General features: G+C 42.0%; 2 protein-coding genes across 4 annotated transcripts in view; both read left to right on the top strand.

Moving 5' to 3' along the window:
* The window catches only part of LOC106588717 (thrombospondin type-1 domain-containing protein 7A-like), a 170,657-nt gene extending 161,210 nt beyond the window's left edge, over positions 1–9,447 (top strand). The window contains exons 25-28 of the mRNA XM_014177994.2: positions 636–718; positions 2,533–2,746; positions 3,302–3,389; positions 6,881–9,447. Of these exons, the coding sequence (XP_014033469.2) occupies positions 636–718; positions 2,533–2,746; positions 3,302–3,389; positions 6,881–6,971 (476 nt within the window). The 3' untranslated portion in view covers positions 6,972–9,447. The remainder of the gene's footprint in view (positions 1–635; positions 719–2,532; positions 2,747–3,301; positions 3,390–6,880) is intronic.
* Positions 9,448–17,522: 8,075 nt separating this feature from the next.
* LOC106588718 (neurexophilin-1) overlaps positions 17,523–25,229 on the top strand; it is a 41,415-nt gene continuing 33,708 nt past the window's right edge. For 2 of the 3 annotated variants that reach the window (XM_014177995.2, XM_045709724.1), the window contains exon 1: positions 17,523–18,159. In XM_014177995.2, the coding sequence (XP_014033470.1) occupies positions 18,106–18,159 (54 nt within the window). In that variant the 5' untranslated portion in view covers positions 17,523–18,105. The remainder of the gene's footprint in view (positions 18,160–25,229) is intronic. The other variant, XM_045709723.1, reaches the window with a different exon arrangement.

The raw sequence follows: 25,229 nt of genomic DNA, 5'->3' as shown, positions 1-25,229 counted from the left end.
CTTGAGCAGCTAGCTATCTGTGAGGGGAAATTAATTGGAAAGCATTGGAGGACCCATTGTTGTTGCTTGCCTCCTGCTGTGGAATGAGAGACAGAGAGAGAGAGAGAGATCCATGTTGCCTGCAGCACAACAGACTGACAGAAGTACAGTAACAAATACAGCAGTGAAAGCTTCCCAACAATGTGGACCGCATGTCCGCTGCTCTGCTGTGTGTGCGTTTGGACGTGGTTAACTATAAGTCCCCACAAGAATAGTAAACAAACATTTGACCAACTGGGGACAGTTAGTCTCCACAATGTCAAATGCTATTTCTATGAGGTTTAGGGTAAAGGTTAGAATTAGTGTTAGAATTGGTTTAGGGTTAGTTTTAAGGTTAGGGGTTAGGGAAAATACGTTATTGAATGGGACTGAAATGTGTGTCTCCATAGGCTCGTTGCACAAGACTGTGTGTGTCTGCTTGTGTACATCTTGTGTATACATGTATGTGCTTGTCTACCTGCATTAGTGAGACAATAAAATGTACAGCATCTTTATGTCATAAAGGGAGACCTCTCCCTATGGCACCCTCACTTTCATCCCCTCGCTGCCCCAAACCCCTCCCTACTGACACTTGCCCTCTGACCTCTACCATACAGGTGGCTGCCCTATGACGGCCCAACCCGTGGCAGACCGATCATGTGACCCAGCCTGCAACAAACCACGCTCCTTCTGCACAGAGGTGATGGGGGAGGGAGGGAGACACAGACAGACAGACAGACAGACAGACAGACAGACAGACAGACAGACAGACAGACAGACAGACAGACAGACAGACAGACAGACAGACAGACAGACAGACAGACAGACAGACAGACAGACAGACAGACAGACAGACATGTTATGTGCAGATGAATTCCCCTGTAATTACTGCATCTGCCGTAGCAGGAGAATACTACATACATGATCAACAAGACTATTTTCTTTTTCAATTATACTTATTTTCTCAATTAAACTCCATCTCACATTATCAAGCATCTCACATGAAATCCCAGAACCAGTACAAACAACATTAGACATAAATATATATATATATATATTTTTTTATTCAATACAATACAGTACGGTATTCTTCAACCCAGTGGTATTCAAAGGGTGTATTTGATTCTCAGTTGTATGTAAGAGAGAAACATCCCATAATATTCAGCCTGGTCTTTGAAGTGGAGTTTGTCCCTCCTCGGGCTGAGCGCTTCCAGCATTTGTGTTCACTACAAACGGAGTCAATTTCCTGGACACACCGGGGGACCGATTACATGGGTACACTGGGAGTGCTTGTGTGTGTGTGTGTGTGTGTGTGTGTGTGTGTGTGTGTGTGTGTGTGTGTCTGTGTCTGTGTCTATGGGGGATCGGCACCATCTATACACACACCCATGTCAGAACGCATCAGAACCAGTCACTATTACTAACACCCTGAACCAGGACTCAGGCCTCTAGTCAGTGCTGAGGGAGCTGTGAGAGAGCTACAGCAACATGTCTAGCTGGATGTGGCTCAAATGTCTGTTCTCTTTCATGTTTGTGTTGTTAGTCATCTTGGCTGTGTAAATGTGTTTATGACTGTGTGTAAATGTGTTTATGACTGTGTGTAAATGTGTTTATGACTGTGTGTAAATGTGTCTCTTGTGCCAGTGTTATTTTGTGCTTGTAGGTGTGGTCGTGAGTGAATCTAATTTGTTCTGTCCATCATTCCCAAATTTTATGTTTGTCTGTGTGTTCATGAAGTTGTGTGTGTGTGTGTGTGTGTGTGTGTGTGTGTGTGTGTGTGTGTGTGTGTGTGTGTGTGTGTGTGTGTGTGTGTGTGTGTGTGTGTGTGTGTGTGTAGTCAGCCGTACAGCCACTGTTTGCATTGTTGGTATTTAATCTCGGGGTGATGAGAGAAAAAAGGAAAGAGGGGGATGAAAGATAATGAAAAACCCCTGGGTTGGCAGAGGAGTGATCTGAGAGAGCTCGAGTGATGAGCGAACAGAGAGAGTGGAAAGAGAGAAAGAATAGGGGAAGCCTTTGGGCTGGCGGGCTGTATACCCCAACCCCAACAGACACCAACCTATAAATCTCAGAGCATGAATTTCTGTCTGATCTCTCAATGCAGCACTAGCATCACAAAGGGGATTGAAACGTGTGATGGTTAATGTTAATACTGCCAAGATATGAGCCTGAGCTAAAGCTGAGTGATGATTCATTCGATTACACCCGGGAATATTTGATAAGAAATAACCTCACTTTAATCCAACTTGGTGCTTAGCCAGGTCACCAGCCTCCGACTGTATTATTTGCTGTAGAGACGAAACTGACAAAAATGCCTTGCGTCTATGTTTTGATTTTATAATGTGTGTGTGTGTGTGTGTGTGTGTGTGTGTGTGTGTGTGTGTGTGTGTGTGAATTGTGTGATACTCATGAAGTGCACCAATTGCTAAACATCTCCAACACACCTGCAAAGCAACCCCTTGATGTGCAACTGCATTTCACTAATACATGTGTGTACCTCCCTTCCTGTCCCAGGCGGGGGTGTGTGGCTGCGAGGAGCGCTACACGGAGGTGATGACTTCAGACGGCCTGCTGGACCAGTGTACGGTGATCCCTGTGTTAGAGATCCCCACGGCGGGGGACAACAGGGCTGATGTGAAGACCATCAGGGCGGTCAGCCCCACACAGCCCTCCAACAGCCTGCCTGGCCGAGCTGGACGCACCTGGTTCCTACAGCCATTCGGACCAGGTACTCTAACCAGACAGATTTACTCTAGCAATTTACGGGACAGTAGGAACCATCCAAGACATTTGTTCTTGGTTGTTATTATGTTTTATTTTGAATCTTGTTAGAATATCGGCCTATTACTTTGTAGAAAGTAAATGTGAATATATTCAGGAATTATAACAGAATTTGCTACAGAAAGCCAACCATTCTGCATTGTCATTCCCGGTAGCCACAAATTGTTTTTGCACAAATCCCCTAATGCCGTCAAGACATTTTATGAACAGAAGTCTCACACCACCATTTAAATTTAGGATTAGGCCCAGAATTTCTCACCCTCAAAATAGCCATAATTTCAATTCATGTATGATGTGATGTGCTGGATCTTAATATTTACAGCAAAATTAAAGCACAATCCACCAACGATCATTTACACACAATAGATGACCTGGAAAATATTTGGTGTACTGCTGCCCTCTTCTGCACAGGATTGGATCTGCACCAAAGCCATTGACATTATAGTGTGAGCTGGAGTTAGTCCCCTGTCAGTGCACTAAGTGTGTGATGTGTTCTCTACAGATGGTAAACTGAAGACGTGGGTCTACGGTGTTGCAGCCGGAGCTTTTGTTCTCCTCGTATTTATAGTCTCCATGACCTTCCTAGCCTGGTAGGTTAACCTGTTTGATATTTCTTGAAGTATGTCATTCATCTGTATTTTTTATTTGAACTTTATTTAACTAGGCAAGTCAGTTAAGAACAAATTCTTATTTTCAATGACGGCCTAGGAACAGCGGGTTAACGGCCTTGTTCAGGGGCAGAACGACAGATGTGTACCTTGTCAGCTCAGGGATTCGATCTTGTAACCTTTCAGTTACTAATCCAACACTCTAACCACTAAGCTATGCTAGTGGTCACCTGTATGTATGTATTTACACTGACCTAAAATATAAACGCAACATGCAACAATTTCAAAGATTTTACTGAGTTCCAGTTCATATAAGGAAGTCAGTCAATTGAAATACATTAATTAGGACCTAATCTATGGATTTCTCATGACTGGGAAGCAGATATGCATCTGTTGGTCACATATACGTAAAAAAAGATAGGGGCCTGAATCAGAAAACCAGTCAGTATCTGATGTGACCACCATTTCCCTCATGGAGCGCAACACATCTCCTTCACATAGAGTTGATCAGGCTGTTGACTGTGGCCTGTGGAATGTTGTCCCACTCCTCTTCAATGGCTATGCGAAGTTTCTGGATATTGGCGAGAACTGGAACATGCTGTAGTACGAGTCAATCCAGAGCATCTCAAACATGCTCAATGGTTGACGTGTTTGGTGAGTATGCAGACCATGGAAGAACTGGGACATTTTCAGCTTCCAGGAATTGTGTACACATCCTTGCAACATGGGGCCGTGCATTATCATGCTGAAACATGAGGTGATAGTGGCAGATGAATGGCACGACAATGGGCCTCAGGATCTCATCAAGGTATCTCTGTGCATTCAAATTGCCATCGATAAAATGCAATTGTGTTCGTTGTCCGTAGCTTATGCCTGCCCATACCATAACCCCACCGCCACCATGGGGCACTCTGTTCATAATGTTGACATCAGCAAACCGCTCGCCCACACAACGCCATACACGCTGTCTGCCATCTTCCTGGTACAGTTGAAACCTGGATTCATCTGTGAAGAGCACACTTCTCCAGCGTGCCAGTGACCATCGAAGGTGAGCATTTATCCACTGAAGTCGGTTATGATACTGAACCACAGTCAGGTCAAGACCCTGGTGAGGACGACAAGCATGCAGATGAGCTTCATTGAGACGGTTTTTGACAGTTTGGCTGGTCTCAGACAATCCCGCAGGTGAAGAAGCCAGATGTGGAGGTCCAGTGCTGGTGTGGTTACATGTGGTCTGCGGTTGTGAGGCTGGTTGGAAGTACTGCCAAATGATCTAAAACGATGCTGGAGGCGGCTTATGGTAGAACAATTTACATTAAATTCTCTGTCAACATTTCTGGTGGACATACCTTCAACCAGCATGTCAATTGCACGCTCCCTCAAAGTTGAGACATCTGTGGCATTATGTTGTGTAACAAAACTACTAATTTTAGAGTGGCCTTTTATTGTCCCCAGCACAAGGTGCACCTTTGTATTGATCATGCTGTTTAATCAGCTTCTTGATATGCCACACCTGTCAGGTGGATGGATTATCTTGGAAAAGGAGAAATGCTCACTAACAGGGATGTAAACAAATGTGTGCACAACATTTTAGAGAAATAAGCTTTTTGTTCAAATGGAACATTTCAGGGATCTTTTATTTTAGCTCATGAAACATGGGACCAACACTTTACATGTTGCGTTTATATTTTTTTCAGCATATTATGTATGTATGTATGTATGTATGTATGTATGTATGTATGTCATCACCTGTATGTATATGTCTTCATGATCACATCAGTTTCATTTTTACCCATTCATTTTAATTTCAAGTCATGACATTATCTGTACTCTCCATTTTTCTTTTTCTTTCCATCTCTCTCTCCACCTCATCCATTCATTCCTCTCCCCATCTTATCCGTTCATCTCTCAACCCCCCCCCCCCCCCACCATCAGTCGGTGGTACTCGAACCCTGACCAGTGTACTGATACGGTGGTCTGGACGGAACAAAACAATCATACCGTGGCTTATACGTGTCCTGACTGCCAGCATGAAGCACACGAACTAGAACAACTACAACCACAAAATCAACACTATCACCAACAACCATATAATGAACAACATCAATATCAACTACAACCACAACAGCATCAACAAAAAAACATAACAATGAACAAAAACACCAACAACCACAATGCATTGAAACACTCATAACTTAGGGGTCCTGACCTAACGGCGGCCCTCGCTGCAGTGTTCACACAATCTCCCGTACCCCTTCGTCTTTCTCTCCTCCCCACATCTGCTGTCACATGTGCCTGTCCGACCAATCACATGGAGTTATTGATGGAGGTGAGCAGGAAGTCATCCCCCATGTCCCTCTGTTTGACCTCTGTTCCTGGATTTTGTTTAGTAGTCTTGAGCACCTCCATACTTAAACATACTTTTGTACGGCATCTATTTTAGGAAGTCATTGGTTATTTGTTGAAGGACTTCCTAATATGGATGCCATATTTTTGACATTTCAGGGACACAACATTGACATCACAGTAAAATGATGATCAGCTTTCACTTTCAGTAGCATACTGCCCACTTGTGGCCAGATGGAAGAATCACTCATGACCACAATTCAATGATCTCTCATCCCTTGCCATTCAATCTCTTATTCATTCCACCCATTATTCCCTATCCATTCATGATGGACATAAGACACATTTCATAAGATATCCTATTTACATTTGATATATATTTATCATTGTCTCCCGTCCCTGTGTTTTCTATGTGAAGTTGTGATGTGTGATATATTAGAGCCTGCCCAGACATACTATAGTGTTGTCCTCATTATGTACCTATAGCTAACTGCCTACACTGTCTCTGTTTGCCATAGCCTAGTTTGCATTAAGGTGAGTGGGAACTGTTCTGGGCTGAAGAAAAAGCTGCTTTCTGTACTGTGCTTGTCCGCTCGTCATCTTCCTTCAGAGTCCAATCTCTCTCACATGCCTCAATATAAAAACAAATAATAGCAGCTGTTGAAATTGTCCATGAAGTGTTGCATCATCCACTACAGCATCACTTCAATGCTAGGACAAGGGCCACTCAAATGTGCTTCTGAAATGTGGCTCACTAACTAGTGCTTTAACCAACAAGGACAACGGCAGTATAGGAACAGAATCATTAGCTATTTGAATATTGCCTTTGCATGATGGAAGAACTGACCGTCTACTAAAAGCATGGCCTTCAGCAGAGTGATGCACGTAGCTCTGACACGAGGCAAATTACCCAACTGAAAGTTGTGGTGTTTTCAAAAGATAGCAGAGCAAGCTCTGTGTATCAGGTTGGGGTAACAGGTGGGGGTAACCTGCTATGGATAAATCCTTTATTGTTATTATGGTATATAGGCCTACATATTAAGGCTATGGGTATCTACATTTCCTCTTCAATAATTGAAATATAAAACATGTAATAGCAATGTTTTCTGCCATTTTTTATTTCCTAGTAAAAAGCCAAAGAAACCCCAGAGAAGACAGATGTATAACAACCGGCTCAAGCCCCTGACCCTGGCCTACGACGGAGACGCTGACATGTAAACCTCCTCCGAATCTACTGACAGAATCATTTTACACTGACGTTGTGGAGACTGTCATCGTGGAAACAGACAGACAGGTTGTCAAGGAGACCCATCTTTGACCTTTCTCCTCAGGCAACCAGTGGGCGTGGCTTAAAACATCTGGAACTCTGGGAAGACTTGGGTTATGTCACGGATTTATCAACAACAACAACAAAAAAAGCAAAAAAGAAGTCAAACAGAAATCGAGTCATGTTCGTTCATTAGTAGCCTAGAATCTTCCTTCCTCAATATTTTTTATTTATTACATTTTTGTATACTTTGTTTCACAAGAGCCTTCACAAACTCTATCTTCTTCTTAAGGAAGTCTGCCTTTGCTTATCTGCCATTTACTACTTTTTTCTGTCAAATAAAAACATCTTTCAAGATGAAGGTTGTTGGAGAGGGCCCTGAAAAAACAAAGAGTCCTTCCTTCTTGGCAACAGCTGCTCTGTTGGAAATTAGATGAGAAATACGCAATGCTTTTTTAAATTATTCCTGGAGAAAATGGCTGCCTCTCTATTTTTCTTCTGGACTGGATCCTTTTCCCTAGAAAACAAAACAAAGCAAAAATGTCCTAATCTTATAGAAACGCTGTCAACCTTTGTAGGAAATCTCTGCCTGCCTCTCCCTTTCTCTTCCGTTTTCAGGCTCAATATTGCACTATATTAGTGCAGCATGATATGTTCTTATTTCTAGGAAGCTGCCTCTCAATACAAGATGATGTACAGTCTTGTGCTAGAAATGTAAAAAAAAAAAAAAAGTAGACCTTTTTTCAAAAACAAATGTTGCTTCTTTTACCTCTTGTATGTGATATGATAAAAGGGCGGACGATGCCATGTAAATATAATTTATTTACCTTTGTAGTATGTACAGCTGCATTTTACCGACACGGGTTCAAATTGTATCTGTTTTCAACTGTGCTTGACTGAGCTTGCCTGGCACAATGGAACCATTGGAATTGTCCCAAAAGTGCAAACCCTGCCCATCTGCCACTCCAGGCCAGGCTCAATTAAATGCAGAAAGTATTATAAAGAATACAAATACTATTTCAACCCAGGTCTGAACATGTCTCATTCTCTGCCTGCCTGACTTTATGTTTGTCTCCTGTTGGTTTCTCTGACTGTTGCTTTGATGGCTTATTATGGTTAATCATTGTTTTTCCATTTCCTTTAGTAACTTTATTCAACATCTCAAAGACCTGAATTCCATCAAACGTGCACTGCAGGGAATCCCGATTCCATGTGGCAGAAAAATCACAAGGCTCTCGTACTGAAAAAAAAAAAAAATAGCTAATTCAAGGAACTGTTTCAGGGTTTGTTGAGAGAAATACGGCAACAATTCTATTTGATGATGTTATTGAAAGGGTTTATTTTCACGGAGCAAAAACGATGTGCTTTGTATCCCCTTTGCGAGTTTAATAGAATCTGGTCTTTGTTGTTAAGTCAGAAGGGTGTGACTGGGTTCACAATTTCTTCTTTACCTTCTGATCCACCAGAAGAAAGTGGGTTCTCTTTATATCTTGTTCCGCCAGAAGAAAGTGGGTTCTCTTTATATCTTGTTCCGCCAGAAGAGAGTGGGTTCTCTTTATATCTTGTTCCGCCAGAAGAGAGTGGGTTCTCTTTATATCTTGTTCCACCAGAAGAGAGTGGGTTCTCTTTATATCTTGGTCTCATATCTACTGCTGTGTAACATCCTCAATCCTAACTAGAACAGCCTACTTGTATCCAAACTGCTTAGGCGTATTGCTATATACATATCATACGTGATCTCTCAATACTGCTCCTATTCAGTGTGGCTGTTGCATCGGTTGAGGGATGCGTGTGACTACAATGTCTACAATAATCACTCACGCACATTTATGCTTCAGTCTTTCTCCCTGCCTTGGTGCTATTCTATAATGTGTTCTGTATTGCAAAAGCTAGATAGAACGCAACCTAGGTAGCCACAATAACACTCCAAGTAATTCAAAGGAACAGATGCAGCAAGGCCTTAGATGTAGTTCAAGCTTTTCATGCTAATGATGCAATGACATATCTGAAGAGTCAGAGTCCTCTGCCTGAAAACAGGTTATATGCATAATATTGGCTATGGCAGACTGGCAGTTGATAGTGCAGACTGTTTATTCAGTGTTGTAGATGGACAAACCTCATGTAAAGTAAATGAATCAGTTACAGCCGACTATTCTCCAAGGGGATTGAATTGTGGTGGTAGAGACAGACGGACATTTGTTTGTTGACAGGTGGTCAAAGGGATGTTTACTTTTTTTCAATTAACTTTCATAAATTATGAGTTGTAATTAATGGGTGCATAATGTTTTTCTTTCATAATTATTTATGCATTATATATAAATATGTTCCTTTTTTACTGCGCAAATTAAAGTAAAAAAAAATGAAGTGTGTGTGTGTGTGCGTGTGCGTGTGCGTCTGTGTGCACGTGTTTAATTATTCTTGTGGGGACCAGAAATCCCCACCAGAATAGTAAACAAACAACAATTTGACCAACAAGGGACATTTTGTTAGTCCCAATGAGGTCAAATGCTATTTCTAGGGGGTTTAGGGTTAAGGTTAGAATTAGTGTTAGGGTTAGAATTACGTTAAGGGTTAGGAGCTATTTTTTGTTTTAAAGTTAGGAGCTAGGGTTAGGGTTAAGGTTAGGTTAGGTTTTTGGGTTAAAGTTAGGGTTATGGTTGGGTTTAGGGTTATGGTAAGAGTATGGGTTAGGGGTTAGGGAAAATAGGATTTTGAATGGGACGGAAGGGTTAGGGAAAATAGGATTTTGAATGGGACGGAATTGTGTGTCCCCACAAGGTTAGCTGTACAAGACAGTGTGTGTGTGTGTGCACGCGCATGTGTGTTACTGCCTATGTGTGTGTAATGTAAATTATCTTTGCTAAAGCGATACGGATAATTACCTTGTTAAAACAAAGTCGCAGGGTTCTGTCCTTTTCCTACAGGTTGTTTATATGTATCTGACCAGTTGCTTATAATAAATAAGAAAAACGAAATAATTGTGTCAATACCCTCAATGAAAATGCTCTCATTATATCCACCTTATTAAAAAACATATGTGTTGTTGCATCAGTCTATGCCACTAGATGGCCCTAGAACATTATTTAAGATATTCTTCCCATTCCCTCCAGCTAGCTCTTTGACGAATCTATTTCTCCCCTCCTCCTCTGCAACGGAACCTTTGACAGAAGAAGAAATAGAAACATTCCGCTGAAGAAGCAGAATCTGTGAGAAACTCAGACCTATGACTCACAGAGGTCACAAGGAACACACATACTGTTCAGACACACACAGGTCAGAGGACAGACGGGGCTTTGCTGAAGTCTGAGGAACTGGAGCTATCCAACTGTACTTAAATCGCACTCTGTATGGCCTGGGCGATGGTGTGAATATGTTTCTTAATATTGTGCTTTATTTACTTACTTGATCATCTTTGTTCCTAGTTGGAACATAAAGCTTCCACGAGAGAGCGCCATTGCAGCCAATTTTGTTTTTTGGGGTATGGTTTTCTAGGCTTTTTCATGACAGGTACTTCCTAGGTAATAGTTTTGTAGGTATGCTGTTATCAGGTTGTTTCTAAGTACATTCCAGATCATTTAGGAAGTGTAGAATAAAACGTTACCAAGATGGGAGACACTGGTTCTGTCCTAAATGGTACCCTAGTCCTTATTTAATGTACTGTAGAATTGGACCCTGCTTCTCACAGCAGGGAAATAATCCTGCAGCAACAGGAAATGTGAATCATTCTGTGGATTATAATCAATGGATATACTTTGTAGGGCTTGATACAAATCAAGTCTGAAAACAATATATACTTATACACAGAACAAAACATTAAGAACAACTGCTGTTTCCATGACATAGACTGACAAGGTGAGTTCAGGTGAAACCTATGATCCCGTATTGACGTCACTTGTTAAATCCACTTCAATCAGTGTAGATGAAGGGGAGGAGACAGGTTAAAGAAGGATTTTTAAACCTTGAGACAATTAAGACATGGATTGTGTATGTGTGCCATTCAGAGGGTGAATGGGCAAGGGAAAAAACGTAAGTGTCTTTGAATGGGGTATGGTAGTAGGTGCCAGGCGCACTGGTTTGTGTCAAGAACTGTAACACTGCTGGGTTTTTCACACTTAACGTTTCCTGTGCGTATCAAGAATGGTCCACCACTCAAAGGCCATCCAGCCAACTTGACACAACTGTGGGAAGCATTGGAGTCAACATGGACCAGCCTCTCTATGGAATGCTTTCAACACCTTGTAGAATCCACGCTCCGATGAATTAAGGTTGTTTGGTATACTTAGTGTATATTTAAACATATAAACTTTAAATACACCGCAATTAGCATTTCCTGCTACGCAGCAAATTTCTCTGCAACAACAGAGTGATCGAATTAAGATGGCAGATCTGTACCTTTGATCAGGGCCTGCACTAAATAGGGTTATATGCTGCCATTCCTCCACTGAATCATTTGATTGTCCTCTCTGCTTATTAAAGACATGTTTTGGTCTGAATCAATCTTAATCAACCAAAGTCATCACACTGGCACAATTGTAATCATTGATCAGGTAGACTAACCACAAACGGTCTGTGTGGCCGTGGTACTATCGGACAATCAGCTCCTCTCATGTCTCCATCATCCATATACATTCCCCCTGCCAAGAAACAGGGAAGTCCTACAAGCTGACCAAAGCAATTACGTGTGTGTGTGTGTGTGTGTGTGAGTTCGTGCTCATTCCTAATCAATTAACTCCCGTTGTGATTCCACTTCCAATGTTGACTTTATCTCGACCTCTGAGTTATCAAGATCCAGGGAAAATTTGATTGAGAAAGAGAGGAAATGGGAAGCACCTAAGAGCATCTGGGTATCTTTCTCTCTCTTTCTTTCTCTCTCTCTCTCGCCCTCTGCTTCATAGAGGACAATCATTTTCTGTCTGTTTCCCGAGGCCTGGACATCTTACATCTCCAACTGATAAAACTAAGTACTAGCTGGCTCCATTAGTGAATTGGCTGTATCTGTTTTTAAAGACATCAGTGATGTAACAAGTCGAGGCCACTGCCCACTACTGCTCCTGCTGACGATGTCTGGAAGATAGCCTGGAATTACAAACTTTGGGGAGCACAACTTAGCTCCTCAACATGATGTTCGTCATAGCTGCAGCTGAAAACGATTTTTTTTTCTTTTTTGTGACCGCTTAAACTAGAAACATTTCCCTAATTGTCACACTGGCCCGTTCATTTAGAGAACTTGGAGTGCATCTGCAACCTTTCATCCACACAATGACAAGCATTCAAACATTGTTTCCTCTCATCCTTTCCTCCTCCTGTCTTTCTCCTCTTGATCCAAAAGCCTGCAGGCTGCAGTCAGTCTCACACACACACACACACACACACACACACACACACACACACACACACACACACACACACACACACACACACACACACACAGGGTCTAATTGTGATGGGGAGGAAGTACTTGATGGTGATGGCTGCCAGCTGCATCCTGTGACTGTCATTCTGATCCCACATTTGTCTCTGTCATCTCCAAGATTCCTCCCTCCGCCCAACTGCCGCCTGCATGCTTCCACCCGCCTGACCATACATCCACAGACACCAGGAAGTCCACGCTTTGTACCCACACATGGCAGACCGACGTGCCCACTCTCTCACTATAACCACCCACCAGGCACCTTCCCTCTACCCACCCCCTACCCCTTCTGGTCAGGGGTAAAACTCCTGTTTGACTTGTCTGTCCCCATCTGGATGTGTAGTCAGAGGAGAGTGGAGTGGGCTCTTCAGATGCCAGCTGGTGCATCATGGGTAGGCCTGAAGCTAAGGGGCCTGCTCCCCTCTCCTCTGCTCCCAACATCTGCCCTGACAGTCAGGCAACGAGCCATGCCAGCTGGGCGTATTCATGATACTGGACGGACCAGGCTCTGTCTCCTATACGTACTGCCAACGTCACTCTCGCCCCTTTTCTCTACTCTCTCTCCATCCCCCCTTCATTTCTCTCTTTTCTTTCCCCATTTCCCCTTCCTTTTTGTAATTTATCTCCCCTTCATTAGATCTCTTTCTCTCCCCGTCCCCTCCCTCCATTCTGGGTAGGACTATTAAGGAAGTGACTACTCTGTAATTTTCTGCCCGTTGCTCTTCTTTGCTTCCCCCTTTAGTGAACGGGCACCAAAGGTGTGCCGGGGAAAATTAGCACCACTCGACCTCCAGATAATTCCTTTAACATTTAGAGTGTTTGTTGGAGCGAGAGAGAAAGGGGGGGGGTTGCTTGATGAGGAGGAATATAAGGTTGCTGCTCAATGTTTAGTTAACATAAGTCATTTCAATGGATTTTCTCTCTCTCTCTCTGATGCTGCAACAAATACTAGTTCAGTTGTAACTCCTCAATATGCTACAGGGATGCTGCAATGCTGCTGTGACCTTGAGAATCCTTGAGCCCGGAGAATATTCTCTTTAAAAAATGTTTTAGCCTCTGAAACATGACAAAGCGACCATTGCCAAGGACCTGGCGAAGGTCTTATGCGTTGCCTATTTGTGCGTCTCAATAAATCACAGCGGGAGCATATGCTGCATATTATCCTCCAAGAAAACATTGGCCAATTTCCCATTTTTGAATTCCACTTCACTTCCTGATGAATCGCTGGTATTGAAACCCCAAACCTGGGGCCGTATATATCAAGCATTTTAGAGCACAGTGCTGATCTAGGATCAGGTCCCACCTGCCACATGTATAGTGTTATTCATTGTGATCTAAAAGGTCAAAACTGATCCTAAATCAGCACTTTGGACTCTTGATAGGGGCTCTGGTTTGTGGGTACCTGTCCTGCACTTCCACATTGAGGGGTATCAGAAGGCCCCAGCCTGGGATTCAGCATCATGGCAGGCCTCTAGTGATTTATCCCCCTGGGCTGGTGCTGTGGTTGAGAAGGCTCTCTCTCTCTCTCTCTCTCTCTCTCTCTCTCTCTCTCTCTCTCTCTCTCTCTCTCTCTCTCTCTCTCTCTCTCTCTCTCTCTCTCTCTCTCTCGTTCTGTTTCTCTCATGTGAAGGCTACCTGAGCCATTCAGAACAGGAATCCATCAGGGCCAGGGCTGAGTTATAGTGACAGTAGTAGACCGCTGCAATGTTGTAGCACCGAGACAACCGCAGATTTCTTCAACCAGAACTACCCTCCCTGTCTTTTCTTTTCCTCTCTCTTCTCCTGTTTTTTCTTCTTCCTCTAGGACAGCGTTTGAAAGGAAGAAGAGGAGGGCTATCTGTCTATACCGCCTGCAACAAACACGCACTCAGCATGTGCTGCATAGTCCTTTAACCTTGTGCTCTGACAGTGTGTTTATGTATAGTTTGATACTGCACAATAACAGCAACACAGTGCTGTGAAAAAGTATTTTCCCCTTTCGGATTTTCTCAATTTTTTACATATTTTTGATATTGAATGTTATCAGATCTTCAACCAACACCTAATATTAGATAAAGGGAACCTGAGTTTACAAATAACCCCCAAAAATGATGCCCCATTACGTCCTATTATGGCTGGTGAAAACCAAACATTGCATTCCACAGTAAGAACCTCATATCAAAGGTCAAGCATGGTGGTGGTAGTGTGATGGTTTGGGGATGTTTTGCAGCCTCTAGACCTGGACGACTTGCCTTAACAGAAGGAACCATGAATTCTGCTCTGTATCAGAGACTTCTACAGGAGAATCCCGAGTGCTCCCAAATGGCGCAGTGGTCTAAGGCACTGCATCTCAGTGATAGAAGGGTCACTACAGAGACCCTGGTTCAAATCCAGGCTGTATCACAACTGGCTGTGATTGGAAGTCCCATAGGGCAGCGCTCCAGCGTCGTCCAGGATTGGCTGGTGTAGGCTGTCATTGTAAATAAGAATTTGTTCTTAACTGACTTGCCTTGTTAAAGGTTAAATTAAAAATATATAGAGAGATTTAAAAAGAATGTCAGGCCATCTACCTGTGAGCTGAAGCACAGCTGGGTCATGCAACAAGACAATGATCTAAAACACACAATCAAGTCTACATGAAAATAGCTAAAAAGCAACACATTTGAAGTTTTGAAATAGCCTAGTCAAAGTCCAGACCTAATCCCAATTGAGATGTTGTGGCAGGACTTGAAACGAGCTTGAAAACCCACAAATGTTGCTGGGTTACAGCAATTCTGCATGGAAGAGTAGGCAAAAGTTCCTCCGCAGCAACTTGAGAGACAGATCAACAACTCCAGGAATTGTTAAGTTGGAGTCATAGCAGCTAAAGGTGGCACAACCAGCTATTGACTGTAAGGGGGTAGTTACTTTTTCACACACGAGCCATTAGCTGTCTTTGATTATGAAATAAATGAAATAAGTATGTAGATTCCCTTTATCTAATATTAGGTTTTGGTTGAAGATTGAAAATATTCAGTATCAAAAATATGCAAAAGTAGAGAAAATTAAAAAGTGGGCAAATACTTTTTCACTGCACTGTTTGTGCACATGCATGCACACATAGACAGCCTTGAATTAACTTTGCAACTGTGGTATGCAAGATGAACCTTCCACATACAGTACCAGTCAAAAGTTTGGACACACCTACTTATTCAAGGGTTTTTCTTTATTTTTACTATTTTCTATATTGTAGAATAATAGTGAAGACATCAAAACTATGAAATAACAAATATGTAATCATGTAGTAACCAAAAAACTGTTAAACAAATCAAAATATATTTTATATTTGAGATTTTTCAATGTAGCCACTCTTTGCCTTGATGACAGCATTACACACTCTTGGCATTCTCTCAACCAGCTTCACCAGGAATACTTTTCCAACAGTCCTGAAGGAGTTCCCACATATGCTGAGGACTTGTTGGCTGCCTTTCCTTCACTCTGCAGTCCAACTCATCCCAAAACATCTCATTTGGGTTGAGGTCGGGTGATTGTGGAGGCCAGGTCATCTGACGCAGCACACCATCACTCTCCTTCTTGGTAAAATAGCCCTTTCACAACCCGGAGGTGTGTTGGGTCATTGTCCTGTTGAAAAACAAATGATAGTCCCACTAAGCGCAAACCAGATGGGATGGTGTATCGCTACAGAATGCTGTGGTAGCCATGCTGGTTAAGTAGGCCTTGAATTCTAAATAAATCACCAACAGTGTCACCAGCAAAGCACCCCCACACCATCACACCACCTCCTCCATGCTTCATAGTAGGGAAGCACACAGGCAGAGATCATTCGTTCACCTACTCTGGGTCTCAAAAAGACACAGGGTTGGAACCAAAAATCTCAAATTTGGACTCATCAGATAAAAGGACAGATTTCCACTGGTCTAATGTCCATTGCTCATGTTTCTTTGCCCAAGCAAGTCTTTTCTTATCGGTGTCCTTTAGTAGTGGTTTCTTTGCAGCAATTTGGCCATGAAGGCCTGATTCATGCAGTCTCCTTTGAACAGTTGATGTTGAGATGTGTCTGATACTTGAACTCTGTGAAGCATTTATTTTTCCTGCCATTTCTGAGGCTGGTAACTCTAATGTACTTATCCTCTGCAGCAGATGTAACTTTGGGTCTTCCTTTCCTGTGGAGGTCCTCATGAGAGCCAGTGTCATCATAGCGCTTGACGGTTTTTGCAGCAACACTTGAAGAAACTGTCAACATTATTTTTTCCGGATTGACTGACCTTCATGTCTTAAAGTAATGATGGACTGTCATTTCTCTTTGCTTATTTGAGCTGTTCTTGCCATAATATGGACTTGCATTCCAGGTGACTAGTACCTCATGAAGCTGGTTGAGAGAATGCCAAGAGTGTGCAAAGCTGTCATCAAGGCAAAGGGTGGCTACATTGAAGAATCTCAAATATAAAATATATGTTGATTTGTTTAACACTTTTTGGGTTAATACATGATTCCATATGTGTTATTTCATAATGTTGATGTCTTCACTATTATTCTACAATATAGAAAAAAGTAAAAATAAAGAAAAACCCTTGAATGAGTAGGTGTGTCCAAACTTTTGACTGGTACTGTAGTAAGACCCCATGTTCTAAGAATCCCTCAAGTAGGCTACTTATTTTGCCCTCGTTTTCACCTTTAATGAGTTCAAAGAGTTCTGCTTAACCCTAACCAGGGTGGAACATCCTCAATAAGGGAACATTTAGGACTTCTGTCAATGTAGGCTAATCATTCTCAGACTAAATTTAATTAAATGTTTTAGACTCTTACTAAATATAGGCCCTTTTTTTTTACATTAGCATTTGGTTAGACAAAATTCCTTACATAGCCTATAGCCTATAAGAAAACAATGTCATTGTCCAGCTGTGCTGGTTTATATTGCTCTGTCCTTAGGCTTAGACAGTGAGGAAGGGAGCTGGTGCTATAGCCTAGTGAGTGTGTTTGTCCTGGAGTCATGCTGTATACACACTGTGGCTCTCTGTGAATGTCGGCTCGTTTATCTCTCTATCAACCACTCCACCGCACGTCAGTAAATGAAAAGCTTTTCTGTCGAGCTTTAGTGACTGTTTAAAGACTGCACTCTGTGATTCTTTCGTCTCGGACCGATCTCGCCCCGTTGTTTAATATTTCCCTCGCTCCTCTCCTCCCCCCCTTCCTCTTCTCTCTCTCTCTCATGTTCTGTGTGGACAGAGCGACGGAGTTTCTCTCAACCCAGATGTGTAATAGGCGCGCGTTTTCCAAAGGCTCGGTTATAAAGCGTCCGTTATTTATCCGACTACTTTCAACTGTTCTCCTTTTCGGTAAGGAACTGCTCATCGAGCCTCACGCGCACGGCAGGCAGGAAGACAATCAAATCAAGGACTGATCATTTATGATTGCTTTGAATCGAATTTTCATCTTTCAGTTAACTATGAGATTGCTTCAACCCTGCTCTCAGGATTAATTCCTATGTAATCGTTATTTGTTTCCCCCTCTCGTCCAATATCTGTCTCCAAGTGTAGGCTAAGCTTGTTCTGTGGTCATGGGGTGTATAATTTCATTTTTGCCTAGGCTGTTGAGGGTCTTGACCGTTGTGTAAAAGCGGTTACCGCGTGGATTTATGGTCTTCACAGACAAAGAGCCAGCGAAGGGAAACTAGTGGAAGTTTGAGACCAGGAAGAATGCAGGCGACGTGTTGGTGTGCGGTGTTACTCCTGACGCCAGCGTTTTACTTGGTGAGTGGTGCTTTTGTTTGTGTTTGTCAATACTTTGTCGTTTCATTGTTGTCTCGGTGTTTTGTAGTCTTTCAATGACACATTGTACTACAATTACATGTGTAAAAACGCATTCTTATGAAATGCACCTCACTGACAGAGCTGTTGATGCCAACTCTTCACTTCAGGGTTATGTCCAGTGCATAAGCATTGCATAAAAACATTCCGTCGTCCTGTATCAGCGTGTTGGTAGGAAATACAACTTTTTAATTCCACATTATCACGACTGAGACATGGCTGCGCGTGGGTTTTAAAACAGACTATATATCATTTATGCGTTTCTATTTGATCACTGTGGGTTATGGTGTCCAATTAATGGGACTAATTAGTCCAATACATTTTCTAAATGAATGTATGTGGTTATAAGACTGAATTAATAATGATTTAATCTTTGTCTGACCAATTTTTAAAACACATATATCTCAAAGATATAACACATTTAAAGTGTCAAATTAAAACAATTTCCCGAGCTGAAAACGGAGAAGATTGTGGTGCAGTTCCAACACACCGTCTCATGGTGGCGCCATAAACCAAAACCAGCGGCAGGTGCGTCTGAAGGCTACACGTCAACCTTTCAAATTCTCAGTTGCTCCTTTTGATTTTGGCAGTAACCGTTTTTCCTTTCAGTCCGCCACAACAAGAATTATCCCACTCCTAGCAGTTATATTAGACACAACATGGAGGAGAGTGTTTCGTGCGTGATCCGTACAACTCTGCTGAATCTTGCTGATCTCAAAGGGTGTGATAACATTTAAGTTACGCTAGGCCATTGAGTGGAAAGAAAAACAGGTTTCTCAAGCACCAACGTTTTGTTACAAAGTAACAGTAAGACTCACACTCTATCTGATATAAAAAGAATGCCACTTAAATATTTCAAACAAGGTCACTTTCCAAGTAGGCTATATTGTCATTTGTAACAAAACAAAACACACACACGCGCGCGCGCGTTGGGCTGTAGTGTGAATTCTGCAGAGACCTCGAGGAGAGTAGCCTAGTGTCGTCAAAGTATGTAACCTAACCTTCTTTTCCCTGTCACTAACCCAGATAGTCTACCACATCATGCACCTACATGAATCAGCCTCTTATTCTTACGGGGACTCACTCTCTCTCTCTCTACACAACTCAAAATAAGTGTTTATTCCTTCGAGATGAGAGTAAGAGGGTATTGATATCAGGTCTACGGTAGCACTGTGTCAGCCTTTACTGTCCGGTGTTAAAAGAGAATGTAAGTAAAAAGGTTTGTAATATACAGTTCGCAAGACACATACACACACACACACCCGCAAACATACACAAAATGGATGGTCTTCAGGGTATTTCCTTTGAACTTACCTGCAGCGTAATATGCAAGTTATAACAGGACATTTTTCTCCAACACATTTTAGATTTCACGAAATAGACATATTCAACTGGATTCTCTTATAACTGTCCTATTGACACATGGTTTGAATTATTTCATCTGAATAATCCTCACGCAAAACGACCGTTAATCAAACTAAAATGCTTCTAATCAAGCTAATTAATTTACTTGTTGTTTTCTATCGGCCTGATTGAATAAAATGTAATTGCGTAACGAATTAAAATGTAAATTCAGAAAAACATGTCATTATTGTTAGTTGTCGGTGGGGTATTGTCTTACCAGATTATCCAAAATGTGTCTGAAAACTTCCATGACGCATTAGACTATGCTTAAGATGTAGGCATATAGATAGGCCTATAAAGTGTTTTACAAGAAGATATCCTATAAAATGATTAAGAGTGAGGTTTTAATTCATTCCACAGCATTATAATAATTTGAGAGTTCTCAGAACCTATACAGTTCACATTTCTAGCAACATTTATTAATCATAATTCAATTAATCTAACTGTAATCTAAAAGTTTGCGTTACAAATTGTCTCATTTGATTATGTTTTTTTTAAGGATACCGCTAGACTATCTTGTAGGATGTGAACACCACAAACATCTCAGATGCAACATATAGAATAATGCATGACCTGTTTACTATAAACGTTAAATCACAGATTTTATAGGCAAAATTACATTTCCCAGTGTAAAGGGTTCTTTTGAAATTTTCTTCCCTTTTTATTTGACCTCCTCTCGCACAGAATTCCACCTGTGAAATTCAATCAAACAAGAGAAGAAGCGTAATCAAGTGGATTTTCTCATTCAGAACAGGGTTCATGGTTCTGATATTGAAGACGGTTGTTTTACGCACCTTAACACAGCCGGGTAGAATGCGTCCTAATTGAACACATAATTGCAGTGGGATGGAAAATGTGTTTTAAAAGTTTGTTTTGTTCATTCAAACAAGTAAAGATGTGGGCTTGAAGATGAAACCTGAATTTACATAGGCCTAATAGTACGAAATAACACATTTGACGGTCTTCAACCGATTCCCCGCCCTAAAGGTGTTTGTCGATTCAGGTATAGGCCTACTTGCTTTTACGTTTGTGGAAATGCTTTGATTTTGATCAATTCAATACAACGGAATATTGTAGGATTTATTTTTTATATGTAATAAAATTGATTCGTTTTATAATCATTTTTACATGATGATATTGGCTGTAGGTTTTGAGATTAGAAATGAGTCTCTGTAATTTATATCCTACATTTAACAATTCAATTTGTCTTTTGGCTTCGTAAAAAGGTAGACCTATTTCAGTCGACCGTAAAGAGATTATACTATTTTGATTGTATTGTCTTATAGTTGCGAATTGGTTACTGTGAGTTGAATTCTACACCTGGATATCTGCTCTCTCCCTGTCTGCGCTCCACTAAACCTAGATTATTCTTTTCCAGACAGTCGGGTTTATCCATACCTAAAGGGATTACCGTTGAACTTTGACGGTTTTATTTCGTGTTAAAAGCTCTTGTCTCCTCTCTAAGCCTCTTGTCTGAGCGGCGCGCGCCTTGACCTGGATAACACTGCGCTCGCTGTGAAGAACAGTTTATGCAGGTGTTCAGTGGTATAATACAGCGCGCGCCTCTCCGGGAGAGCGGCATTCACAAATGAATATGGTCACTATGGATACAGAATTTAATTACATTTGTCCTTATTATTTTAATTGTTCTAATCCATAGGATTTAAAAGGATTGTATTATTTTGTCGGCTTAGTTGGGAGTTGTGTGTGACGTGTGTTTCCATGTTTGTGTGTCTCTGCTTGTGGGTGCCTTATTGGGTTCATGTGTAGGTGTGTTTGCTATGTATTTTTGTGCATCTTACTTCTGATCAAGCCTGTTCCAATACAGATCTGACATTCTTTTAAGGCGGTTTTGCTCCCAGCAGAGTGACTGCTGCTGATACTCTGATGACTGACAGCCAGTGTGAACAGCATGTTCTCTGGCCCCATGACTGGTAGCAGGGTGGCTCCTATTGCTGCAACACATAGCTGTCTGTGACTGGCAGATGTGTGTGTGTGTGTGAGTGTGTGTGTGTGAGTGTGTGTGTGTGTGTGTGTGTGTGTGTGTGTGTGTGTGTGTGTGTGTGTGTGTGTGTGTGTGTGTGTGTGTGTGTGTGTGTGTGTGTGTGTGTGTGTGTGTGTGTGTGTGTGTGTGTGTGTGTGTGTGTGCGTGCATGTTTCCCAGCCAAGTCTCACTTCCTCTAAGGGGTCAATGAGGAGGCTCTGTTCCTGAGGGACAGACAGACAGTCAAAGTGTGTCCTGAATTGCACCTTATTCCCTAAATAGTGCACTACTTTAGGCCAGGCATATTACTACAACACCATCATTTTTTTAACAGGCTGGAGACAGGGCCTGTTATGCCAAGCAGTTGGCGCAGTGGGAGAGATACAGACAGCTTGCATCCTAAATGGCACTCTATTCCCTGTATAGTGCACTACGTTTGGCCAGCCTCTCACCATTGTTAGTGGGGCTTACCGGTACCACAATATTTTTGCCATGGCAAAAATGAAAACACCAAGCAGACCAAACTCTTTGGGAATGCCACACAAAGATCAGTGTATTGGGAAATACTGTTTACATTTCAGCCTCCTTAGACAATAGTACATTACATCAGTGTAGAATAGAAATCAGTCCAATTGTGATGCTGTCCTTTCATTGAACACAAATGGCATTCAATTTTTTGTCAGCCATTTTCTTTTCCATTTATTGGGACAAATACAGATTTTGGATCTTAATTTGATCACCCTGTTGCAAAACAACTTTCCTGCAATGCAAGAAATGTAAAACTTGAAGTGTATTTGAGGTTTAAAAAGGCATCTGAAGTTTGTAATTTCCAGACCTGATTTTCCATCATGAAAAAAGTATCAACCCCTATATAATGTCCATTCATTATAATCCACATAGTAATTCACATTTCCTTTTGCAGCAAGATTATTTTCCTGCTGTAGAAAACTTTGCTCAAATTGAGATCCTACATCTGTATATACCATCAAGCCATGTCAAGCATTCTGAGCAGTGGGAGAGGAGAGAGAGGATGCTACGCTGAGATCCTATACCGAGCACACTGTGTATGGAAGAGTATGAGGTTGTCGATTTTGTTGAATTGGTTGCATCCCAAATGGTACCCTATTGCCTAAACTGTAGCACTACCGTTGTCCATAAATCCACATACAGAAGTCCGCATACTGTAGGCCGAGAGCAGAGCCGTAAAGGGGCATGTCCGGGAGTTCAGTCTCTTAGCACACAGCACTATAATCCTCTATTAAACCCCCAGCCCCTTCACAGCACAGCCAAGTGGTCCCTGGGCAGCTCTGTTTCATGTGAATTAACAGTCAACTTTAACTGAGGAACTCCGGTAACTCTCAACCAGCATTACAATACTGTGAACTGTCTCCATGACTGTTGACGATCTACTGCAATCACATTATCTTTGTTTGAAATAACACTTTAAGTGTAATCTGTTATTGCTGTGAATATTTTCTAGAAGTGATTCATGTTTCGATATATATATCTATGTTTAATTCATATAATTGTGTCAGCATTATGGTGTATTGTCATTTTTGCGTGGCCCTGTGATATAGCAGGTATTTTATGCTTATTTACATAGTTCACTTCATACAACATCTAATTTTGGTAGATTTGTTGATTAAGGTTTAATGAAATGTGAATTCTACTTAAAATGGAATAGAATTCCGTTGATCTTGGGTTGAAATCTAGGTTTAAATGTGAGAAAAAAAAGTTTTTGGTTTAATTAACTTGGTATCTATCTATATTGACTGAACCTGTTCAGCAGCAGGCTCTCTAAACATGCTTCAGTTCTGTACTGTTGACCTTTGACCATTCAATCAGAGACTGGAAGTGTCTCAGGAATGAAGCCCTCCACCTCACCTGTGTGTGTTGTCTCAGAAGACCCTGTGGTGCACCTCTGTTATTGACACGTTGTTTTATGTCATTTAGCAGGTGCTCTTATCCAGAGCAACTTACAGGCGCAATTAGAGTTAAGTGCATTGCTCAAGGGCACATTGGCAGATTTCTCACCTAGTCGGCTCAGGGATTCAAACTAGTGACCTTTCGGTTAATGGCCCAATGCTCTTAACCACTAGGCTTCCTGACAATTCAAGGTGACCTGACCCTGATGTGCTCCTCTGTTGAACTGCTTTTGTGGTCCACTTATGATGACACGCCTGGTGGTCCACTTATGATGACACGCCTGGTGGTCCACTTATGATGTGTCCTGGGGGCAACGCTTCTTTCTCCTTTATCAACACTCAGTCTGTCTCCCTGGACCAATAAAACCCTGCACGGAAGACAGTAATATGTGTGTGTGTGTGTTTGTGTGTGTGTGTGTGTACTTGACCTTGGTTTGGGGCAGAAAGTCAATGATAATGGTCCATAGTGGTCCTTGGTGGACATTGGTACATTTTTGACTGCATGGATCATTACAGTTTTGTTTATTCAAATTCAACAGGGAGAAGCTGGGAAGCTGGCAATTATTCACGGCACAGTTTGCAATCTTTTATGGTGTTTTAATTGGAAAGTATTTAATTGATGACTTCCCCTACCATCAAAAGAACACAAACAACCCTGACCCCTGACTGCAGGCACTGGGGATCTGACACTGTGTGTGTGTGTGTGTGTGTGTGTGTGTCTGCGTGCATCCGTGTACGTGTCCGCATGCGTTTTATGTGATTAATCATCCCCATCCTCCATCTTTCCCCACCATGCACTGTTCCAGTTTTTCAATCGCTTTCAGAGGTCAGGGGTCATAGTTGGAGCTGACCACTGAAGGGCACTGAATGTATCTGTGAAATGTAACTAAGGCCTGGCCTGACCTGAGGTTTGATCCTGAGGTTTGATCCTCTGCTTGGGAAACTGTTTCTCTTCTCTGTCTGCTCCACTTATAGCTTCACTACTCTGCTATCCTCTCTCTGGGAACTGTAGGAAGTCTATCTGCTCCACTTATAGCTCCACTACTCTGCTATCCTCTCTCTGGGAACTATGGGAAGTCTATCTGCTCCACTTATAGGTCCTCTACTCTGCTATCCTCTCTCTGGGAACTATGGGAAGTCTATCTGCTCCACTTATAGCTCCACTACTCTGCTATCCTCTCTCTGGGAACTATGGGAAGTCTATCTGCTCCACTTATAGGTCCTCTACTCTGCTATCCTCTCTCTGGGAACTATGGGAAGTCTATCTGCTCCACTTATAGCTTCACTACTCTGCTATCCTCTCTCTGGGAACTGTAGGAAGTCTATCTGCTCCACTTATAGCTCCACTACTCTGCTATCCTCTCTCTGGGAACTGTAGGAAGTCTATCTGCAGCCCCTTCATAGGAGGACAAGCTTTGTAGTAGACCTACCTGGGTTCAAATACAATTTGAAATCATTTAAAATACCTTCTCTGTGCTTGATTGAGTTTGCCATGCTAAATGGACCAATAGAATCGTTCTAAAATGGCAGACCCCCTTCCATCTGGCATTCTAGGCTGGCTAGAGCAAACGGTCAAAGTGTTTGAAAGATTTTTGAAAGTTTTTGAACCCAGGACTGTTTTGTAAAGCTGTAGAGCTGCTTGGGAAACTGTTTCTGAAGGCAGGAAATTACTGAGATGACCCACTGGAAAATTGCTTTAC

This window comes from Salmo salar, chromosome ssa27 (assembly GCF_905237065.1).
Source record: "Salmo salar chromosome ssa27, Ssal_v3.1, whole genome shotgun sequence".
Classification (NCBI taxonomy): domain Eukaryota; kingdom Metazoa; phylum Chordata; class Actinopteri; order Salmoniformes; family Salmonidae; genus Salmo; species Salmo salar.
This window is presented reverse-complemented; position numbering and strand designations above follow the sequence as displayed.